Below are 9,670 nucleotides of genomic sequence, written 5' to 3'. Positions count from 1 at the left end.
CTAAGCCACCTGTCTGAGATGAGTCGCTCAGGCAACCAAGTGTCAGAGTACATCTCCAACACCTTCCTAGGTGAGCACTGCAGCACACATTCCCAGACAGACAACCACACACATAGACCATGACACAATGTACTGTGTCCACCAGTGCAGTGTAAGGCTCAGATAGGCCTACATCCTTCAGGAATGTCTCAGTGTGACTGTGGCAGAAGTTGCGAGGTTCCCCAAACCATGTGCTGTGTAGCAGCAAAACCTATAGTTGGTCCACATCACTGCTCTCAAACTGGTCTGATCTGGTTCTGAAGGAGGGAGAGAGCCCCCTCACTCTGACTGCAGAGATGTAGAGGGAGGCTAGGGCAGGGGATGTTGTACTCAGGGAAGACTTCCCTCTGGAGCAACGAGGAAGAGAGAGGATGTTTGTGTGCACACACTGCCATCAGGTCCAGATAGACACTGTATTATTCATCAGGAAGACAGCTCTTCGGTGTTTCGTTGACTCACAGCCAGTCAGCCAGTTCATCTGCCCTGCAAACAGCCAGCCAGTCTTTTCTGCCTTTCCATTCATCTCACCACCAAAATACACCCAGAGAGCCAACTTACCAGGGTAGTGTGCACACTGACATTATGCTCTTGCTAATAAAGGGGAGGAAAACACAGGGAGAGAAACAAGGTGATGGATGCATATAAACTAGACTTATCCTAACAACAGAAGTGCTGCAGTGGAAGAGACGAGACCACAGGGAGAAACTCGGCTTATCATTTGTTGTCATCTGCATTGCAGCTGACAACTGTCAAGTGTCGAGAGATGAGTTTCTTCCTGTGCTTTGTGGAGGATGCAGCTGAGATATTTTTTTTTCTCACTGCGGTGTATGCGGCACACATTCACAGACCCACAGCACACACACACACACCGTCAGCTGTGTGCAGCATGTGAGGATCACACCCAGCCAAAAAGCAGACTTGAATCACATAAACAAACCCGCATTCTAACAAATCCCTCCTCTAAACATTTTTCCACAGTTCTGTGGATTGTTATTGCAACATGGCTCCGTTTCTCAGAATGCACAGGCTGGAGCGTTGATTTCATAACATCTCATTTGCACTTTTTGTCTCCTCATGTCATTATGACATTTTTATTACCTATGTATGGGAATATTTTAGTTAATTTTTTGTTTTTATTTTTATTGCAGAAGACTGAGGGATTGTTTTCTAGTGCTGTCACATAGTTGTGAGAGAGCCACTATCTCTTCCTATTGTTTACAAAGTTCCTTTCACAACACAAACCAGGATGCTCATCCACCAAACCTTAGCTTTGTGTCTTTTTGGCTCTGTAGTAACTGAAAAATCTAGTTTTGTTCATTTTATCCCTTTTTCTCATCATGCTTTTCTGTTTTCTCTAGACAAGCAGAATGAGTTGGAGCTTCCATGCCCAGTTCCCAAGTCCAGGGAACGAAAGAGGAGGCAGGGCCAGCAGCAGCAGGGTGGGGTGATGACTCAGATCAGTGGGGTGAGGAAGGTCAGCCACACACCCAGCATCTCTGCAAGCACCAGCAATCGCTTCGGTGTCAAGACAGACCAGGAGGAACTGCTTTCGAAGGCAAGTGATGGGCAGATTATGCAAAATAACAAGATACAAAATAAAAACATAACGATTGCTGCTCTTACTGGATAAAACACTTAAAGTCTGGTCTCTATAACAGGACCTGGAGGATATCAACAAATGGGGCCTGAATATCTTCAAGGTGGCAGAGCACTCCCACAACCGGCCGCTCACATGTGTCATGTACACAATCTTTCAGGTCAGTGCCCTGCCTCTTCATCTTCCTCATCTTGCATCCCCCTGTCAAGTCAGAGTGAGCTCATAAAAAAGTGTGAAAGAATACAGAAGCTCCTATAGAAAGCATGCGGCACAACCCACATCAGTGTGTTCAGCATGTTACATTCAGCTGTCAGTATCAGTATTTGACCATCTGCTAAAGGCTCATTAGCAGTTGAATTTGATTTCTAGCTTTGAATTGTATTTTCAGTTTTTTCATTCACAATGTGAGTAATATGGTTTAAAATCTGAGAGGTCATATCATTAGTTTGCTGGTGGATATATCTGAGAGGAGATGCCTGAAAATACAAATGGTGTGTTGTAAGGACTCGCCTCTCACAGTTAAGGTTTTGTTTTTCTCATTTTCTTCCTCTGTGTCGCATGCAGGAGCGAGACCTGATGAGGACATTCAAGATTCCAACAGACACCTTTGTGACGTTCATGCTGACCCTGGAGGGCCACTATCACTCCGACGTGGCCTACCACAACAGCCTGCACGCTGCAGACGTAGCCCAGTCCACACACATCCTCCTGTCCACGCCCGCCCTGGACGTGAGTGACTTAAAATCTGTTTAGTTGACATTCTGTTCCTTTGTTATGAAAGTTTTTACATATCCAAAGGTTTAATTGTTGAGCTGTTGACAAGAATTTCACTACTTTCAGTAACAAAGTATTGTTGGACATTTGTTAAAACAAGTATTTGCTTTTATTCCTTTTTAAATGTCTTGACTTTTGGTTCAGGTTAATTACCTGTGACATTGTTAAATGTGGCACCATCATCCGCGCCTTTTCCCTCAAACAGTTTATTATAATTTAATGAGGTAACTGACATTACCGTCACTGACTCTGGCATGCCCCTGAAACTGCATGCCTGGGAGTGATGACACATGGGAGAATCAGCCTCGAACCATTGTCTTTGTCTGTCTGTAGTCTAATACCTTACCTTGTTTGGGCAGTTTATTTACTGTCAGAGCTCATCTCTTTGTTCTTCTTCCTTCTCTTTTAAATGTAGGCGGTCTTCACTGATCTGGAGATCTTGGCAGCCATCTTTGCTGCAGCCATTCATGACGTGGACCACCCAGGAGTGTCTAACCAGTTCCTCATCAACACCAGTAAGTCCTCTTTGGTAACTGTGTGACAAAATGCAGCAACACTGATTTATTTAGTCTACATTCACAAAATAGGCAGATATAATTGCAATGGTTTAATGGCATTTGACTCCAAAGGCAACAACAATGTTGGTTTTTAGAGGCCATGCATGGTTACCACAGTTACCTGACCTGAGTTTAATAAAGCTAGAGTTCAGTTTAATTTCTCTCTTCCTGACTTTTCTCTCTTCCTCCATCCTCTGCCTTTAGACTCAGAGCTGGCTCTGATGTACAACGATGAGTCAGTGCTGGAGAACCACCACCTGGCCGTGGGCTTCAAACTGCTGCAGGAAGACAACTGCGACATCTTCCAAAACCTCACTAAGAAGCAGAGGCAGACGCTTCGGAGGATGGTCATAGACATGGTGAGCAAACGTCTGCGTATCTGTCTGAGGCTGCTTTCACAGTGATGTCTTGACTATATCATTGCTCCTCTCCTAAATTATTTCTCACATCATTCTCCATGTCTTATCTTTCCTTCAGGTTTTGGCAACTGATATGTCTAAACACATGAGCCTGCTGGCTAATCTGAAGACAATGGTTGAAACCAAGAAGGTGACCAGCTCTGGAGTGCTGCTGCTGGACAACTACACAGACAGAATGCAGGTAAGAGCCATGCCCTTACACACAACATGCAGACATACACCAGAGATACAAGATGCTTAAATCGTTGGGTTTTTTTTCTCTGCAGGTTCTGCGTAACATGGTTCATTGTGCAGATCTGAGCAACCCTACCAAGCCTCTGGGTCTCTACCGTCAGTGGACAGACAGGATCATGGATGAGTTCTTCCATCAAGGAGACAGAGAAAGGGAGAGGGGAATGGAGATCAGCCCCATGTGCGACAAGCACACAGCTTCAGTGGAGAGAACTCAGGTAGAGAAATGCAGAAATCCAGCTCCACAATCAGAAAGTTAATGTTGTTTTTCATTTTTATTGACATCACCTCTCTCTTTTCCAGGTTGGCTTCATCGATTACATCGTCCACCCTCTGTGGGAGACATGGGCCGACCTGGTCCACCCTGATGCCCAGGACATCCTGGACATGCTGGAAGACAACAGGAACTGGTATCAGAGCATGATCCCACAGAGCCCCTCCCCTCCCTTCTACACCGGCGATGGAGAAGGAGGACCTGATGGTGAGACGGAGGGGGGACCTGTGGCGAGTAAATTTCAGTTTGAACTGACCATGGATGAGCAGGGTGGAAATGGAGAGAACAGAATGATGGAGACAACTGAATCATGTGACAGTGTGTCACTCGACGACCATCCTGCTGATCAGATTAGCATAGAAATGGCGGTGCATGACGTCTCCCCAGCAGAAACATAGCTGAACTGACAGAGGTGCTACAGTGCAGCAAGTTTGTCTGCTTTGGCAGAATTCGTTTTCTTGCAGTGGAGCAATCCTGCAATCTGGCTCTTCGGAGCTGTCTGGTTGATGGGGCCTGACTAAATGTGGGCCACTCCTGCAAATGACGCTTGGAAACCCTGTGCCAGTTTGTTTCTGACACCCCCTCCCCCCAAGAAGGGAGCTGGACAAGCGTACCCTCTGTTCTTTAAACGTTGGACTACTGTCGGTCTGCAGAGGCAGGGCTGAAGCCTGGACTCACACACAGAGGAGGAGGATGATAAGAATTCATGTACCGGGACAAGTAAAAACAAAAATCCAAACTCGCACTTCAGGACATTTTTACATTCATTTTGATTTGTTGTGCTCTGGCGAGATTGGGTGCCGCCTGGTATGTGTCCAATCAAAAAAAACTACTGGTCAGCAAGTTCTCTGTAATCAAGTAGTTTTTTTTTCTAACAAGTTGTGTGCCTATTTTTTTTTTATGACTGACTTTTTGTATGTGTTTTTATAATTTATTGAACACATTCATTTAGCTGTAAAAAGTATAACATTTTCTACAAAAACAAGGGTTTTGTCTCACACAGTCTTCCTGATGTTCTGGCAATAGTATAAGCTCGTTCCCACAGAGGCGTTCAGTGATTTCTAAAATCTGTTGACTTCCCAGCACAATTTGCACTTTGTGGCATATGGTAAGATGAAGGAAGTGTGGAAGGCATCATTTACAGAAGACATTATAGTAAACATCTAAAATCAAAAGATTTGTTTTATCCAACTGTTTGTTTGTTTTTTAAATTCACTCCATAAGCAATTAAATGACTCACAGATTAGATTCTGCCAAAGATCTTGTAAAGAAAGCACTTTCTTGTCGCTCCATAAAGAGTTCAGGGGAATAAAAGCTGATTAAGTGAAATTTCATGGAACATATCTTTAAAAAAAAACTCCATAACGACATATAGTGCTGGGCGATTCCAGTTTGGGAAATTTGTTTCCACCTGATGATTTCCCCTTTTCATAAGCACACACACACACACACACACACACACACACACACACACACACATACACACACACACACATTCCATTCTTGCCGTGACTCACTCTGAACTCGGACTGACTGTAAGACTGTGTGCACAATTAAAAAGTCACCTGTCAGTGAGCTGATCTTTGTATTTTGCAGTTTTTAATTCCAGCACTTTGGTCATGTCGGCAGTTCAGCAGCTGGTTGCTGATCTGTCCAACACTAAATTAATGGTACCACATTGTAAGGTGCAACCTTCACAATAAGAGGGACTCAGTATTGTGTCATGACATGAAATCTCCTGCGTGTGCATGTGTGTGTGTGCGTGCAAAAGTAAGTGGTTACACAGTTGCACCCTTCAGCAGTTTGTAATGATATATTTATTATCTTCTCCTTGTACAGGATAATATTGGTATTGATCAATAATATTCACTGTATATTTGTTATTATTTATATGCACTGCCACATCTCAAATCAGTTTGGCTGAACCTGTCTGATGGTTCTGGTTTATTGTTCTCAGCAAACATGTTTGCTACAAGACCGTAACATGAAGTTGTGCAGTTCACTTGTGACAAATGTTTGGTTTGAAATTCCAACTGGAGACGTTTGCACAGTGAGCTGCAGAAGAAGCTTTTGTTTGTGTCCTCTGTTCCCGGCAGTTTATGAAGGCTGGATATTTACTGCAGTATACTGTGTACGGTGACGGGTCATTGTACAGCTACAGGAATATTTGCTGAAATATATAACATTGTTTCAAGTGTATTTTTTAAGTGTTTTCCTCACTATATTTTAAAATGGTGTAAACTGTGTCCAACAAATGTTTTTTAAAATCAGATTATTAAAATGGGCATGTATTACAGAACATTCTGGTTTGAGTGTTATTTGATCGACAAACCGTAGAGTATTTGTGAATGGTAATGAGTATTTTTTTAAACATTCTTTGATCCTTCTTTCATTAACGAAGAGTAACTGGAGGAATAAAGAACTTTTTTACCTACATATCATGAGTGAAGGTGGCTGGGTGCATTTCCTTCAGTTATGTCCAGGTGAGGTGAAGCAATCATATACAGCACAGTTTCTGAATCTTGCACAAGCACAGTCCTGTACAATAGACCAGCTAATGAGGTTTTGCTCATGTTGTGGTTCCTGTTCTGCAGCTCTGAGGGAAACCCCAGGTGAAAGTGACGAAAGGAAAACGAGTTGATCCAGTCTTCAGTCACTTTCCTGCAGTGACATCTCCTCCCTCTGATCTGAGTGTGCACGGTGCTGGATTCAGTCGCTCTTCCATGGCTGCGAGCACCTTGACCCAAACCGATAAGCATCTGGAATACATGATCAACAGGAGTGCATGCTGAGTAAAATGAGCACGAAGCCAGAGATGACAAAAGTGCAACACAACAGAAGAGAGAAGACGTTTACTGGTATAATCTCACCCTCACTTCTTATATTATGTGTAAGATCAGTTGCTCTCTAGAACTTCACAAAATTATAATGCACTTACCATTAATGAATCATACATTTTGAAGAACATTTCATTTTGAGGTATTAAACTGTTCACTTTTGCCAATGGCTACTGTAGATGACAATAGGAAACCTGAACCACCTTCTTCTTTCTTTAGATTCAGCAAAAAGGTAAATGTTTATGGTAAACTCTAGTCCAGACAGGGACACGCTTTTTCCATGGTGGTGGTCCTTACTACCATAGCAATGGGCACTGAGTTTGTTTGAATCTCTAACACTGGTCCTGTGGTTTGTCAGTGACTGACGTCAGCAGATTAAAGGCGGACTTCCCCGGCAGCAGTGTCTGGGCTTGCCTGGGCCAGAGGCTCCCACTGCCAGTGGATCCAGCTGACAGCCAGTCAGCCTCCTTTCTCCACTCTACTAGCCAGGCCATAAAACGGCCCACGGCACGGGGCCAAGGCCAGAGAGGAAGAGAACCACTTCCACCAAAACAAACCTGCTCTCTCCATATCCACTTTATAAAAACAAATGTCTTCTTGGATTTTCTCAGCTGCTGTTTGTTTTTAGTTGAGTTGACAGAAAGGACTAAAATCAACTGGGGAGTCAGTGTGAGGAATACAGACTAATATGGAGCATTCCAGGATAATTCAGTAGTGGCTCAGGCGTGTGTAGACATGGCAGAGATCAGCTCAGAGTGGCTCAGACAGACAGGTAGTGAGCTGGAAACCCCAGTTCTGCCCTGTTCTAAAGAAATCTGGAAAAGATCAGATGAGACGGTCGGCTTCCTCTAAAGGCCTCGTGTGTGTGTGTGTATGTGTGTGTGTGCGTGTGCGTCTTGTGTTTCATGGACTCTGAAAAGCAGGTTTAGAACAATAACAGGAAGTGTCCTTCCCAGAAAATGTCACAAATCACTGAGTTATCAAACATGGAGGCAGTCATTACAGATATGCCATTGTTTCTCTGAGTGTGACTCTGCCTTTGCGTTTGCAAGTGTCGCAAATATCTTGCGATACATGCGAAAGTGTATGACAGGGTTACACAGAAAGAGCAAATTCATGAGAAATGACAAACCCAAATTGTAAGACACTATTCCATGACGTAAAGGGGGCCCATACATGAAGTGCTCAGTTCTAGCAGTGTTCAGCTGTGAGCACCGTTAATCAACCTTTGCTTTTATAGAAACAATTACTAGTATAAATATGTGGTATGTGGAGTACACACATACTATTATGTGATAAAACATTTTCTTATAATATTGATTTATTCCTTTACAAAAGTAAAATAAAATAAATACTGGCATTGGATATGTGAGATTAAGAAATAGCGTAGCTGGATCCTCAGACATTAGTCCAAGTCTAATCCAGCTGGATCCTCAGACATTAGTCCAAGTGTAAAACACTCATCTGTGTCAAATCCCATTAAATCATGATGCATTTAAGAAGCAGCACCAGCCTGACACTCAGGATCTGCTTTATTGGCCAGGTGTGTCAGACACAGGAGGAATTTGACTCTGGTACATCGGCTCTCAATGTGCATGTACGTATCCCCATGCAAGGGGGCAAATGAACAGTAAACCAACATGAGGCTGACTCGTGCTGGTTCTTCAGCATTCGTTACCCAGCATGCAGCTGGCCTGGAAACAGCTTGGACATGGAAGGAAACATCCCTGTGGCAATTCAGTGGCACACAAGAATACACTGTCATCCTTGTTTGTCAAAAAATAAAATAAAAATCTCTCCTGGGAGGATGCATACTCCTCTATGTGGGCACATGCTTGCACGCATACACAGTGAAAACCGTCTGACATTACAGTATGAACAGATGAGAATAGAGGGAACGCACTAGGAAAAGATGCAGGAAACCATTCAAACACCAGGCATGTGATTAAAAACTGTTTCACAGTGTGGATATCATGACTATTTTCAGCCACTGCAACTAAACTGAATGTTGGTTTTCACCAAATAATAAACCTTTCTCTGTGAAATTTGATCTGAACAAAATAAAGGTACACTGTAAACCAAACTGCCTGTCATTTAATCCACATATTTGTCTCTTGATTTCAACCAGATTGTCTCTCTCTTTGTCTTTGACTCAGAGAAAGGCGGCTCTGTAGCTCTCTGATGTGTCAAAGTCAGCGAGTACATGGGAGGAGATACTCAGCATGCAGTAGTGGCAGCGTCTGTGACTCAGAGAGAGAGAAAAAGGAAGTAGGCCTGCAAAATATGAAATGATGAAATGTGAATCATTTATAGGGGTAAGATAAACAACGCATGCCCCATGGATGCTATCATAGGTCATGTAGATCTAGGTCTAAGACTAAGGTCTGAATCTGACCTGGGAACTTTATTATCTCATGTCAGCAAAACATCAACATGTACAGTAAAATTACTGAAAAAGTTTTTAAACAAACAGGAATCTGCAGCTTGTATAATGGACTTTAGATGGTGCATCTGACTTAACCTGACCACATGTGGCACTGCTGACATGATTTAAAGATTGTTGTTTTACTGTAACACCCTGCTGCTGTTTTCCAGACTTCAGTTTATTATGCACCAGCACAACTTTTTCCACAACAACTTACTCTGAGAGGCTATGAATGATAAAGCTGTCGAGCCTGCATTCAGCACCTACACTTACAAAGTAAACTTGTATTTATTCGTTCTTGTTTTGTGCTGGAACGTTAGCTTTTTTTGTCAAAAAGCAAGATTAGTCCGAGTCCTGTTGTTGTTTTGTTGTGAATTCCATTAAGTATCTGAGACCATGACACATGTCTACAAGCACTGACCTAGCTTCCTCTGTGCCTAATGAAATGCACCATATTATAGACATGATAAGACCGCAGCATTTCCCCCTCCGCCCTGACCATGGCTGACAGCTGTTC

General features: G+C 43.1%; 1 protein-coding gene across 1 annotated transcript in view; it reads left to right on the top strand.

Moving 5' to 3' along the window:
- LOC109970658 (cAMP-specific 3',5'-cyclic phosphodiesterase 4B-like) overlaps positions 1–6,609 on the top strand; it is a 48,645-nt gene extending 42,036 nt beyond the window's left edge. The window contains exons 11-19 of the mRNA XM_020618379.1: positions 6–70; positions 1,398–1,594; positions 1,698–1,796; positions 2,201–2,365; positions 2,826–2,925; positions 3,172–3,326; positions 3,445–3,567; positions 3,653–3,835; positions 3,921–6,609. Of these exons, the coding sequence (XP_020474035.1) occupies positions 6–70; positions 1,398–1,594; positions 1,698–1,796; positions 2,201–2,365; positions 2,826–2,925; positions 3,172–3,326; positions 3,445–3,567; positions 3,653–3,835; positions 3,921–4,289 (1,456 nt within the window). The 3' untranslated portion in view covers positions 4,290–6,609. The remainder of the gene's footprint in view (positions 1–5; positions 71–1,397; positions 1,595–1,697; positions 1,797–2,200; positions 2,366–2,825; positions 2,926–3,171; positions 3,327–3,444; positions 3,568–3,652; positions 3,836–3,920) is intronic.
- The last annotated feature ends 3,061 nt before the right edge of the window (positions 6,610–9,670 follow it).

Source organism: Monopterus albus, unplaced genomic scaffold, assembly GCF_001952655.1.
Source record: "Monopterus albus unplaced genomic scaffold, M_albus_1.0 scaffold204.1, whole genome shotgun sequence".
Taxonomy (NCBI): Eukaryota; Metazoa; Chordata; class Actinopteri; order Synbranchiformes; family Synbranchidae; genus Monopterus; species Monopterus albus.
The sequence above is the reverse complement of the archived record's forward strand: the minus strand, read 5'-3'. Positions and strand labels throughout refer to the sequence as shown.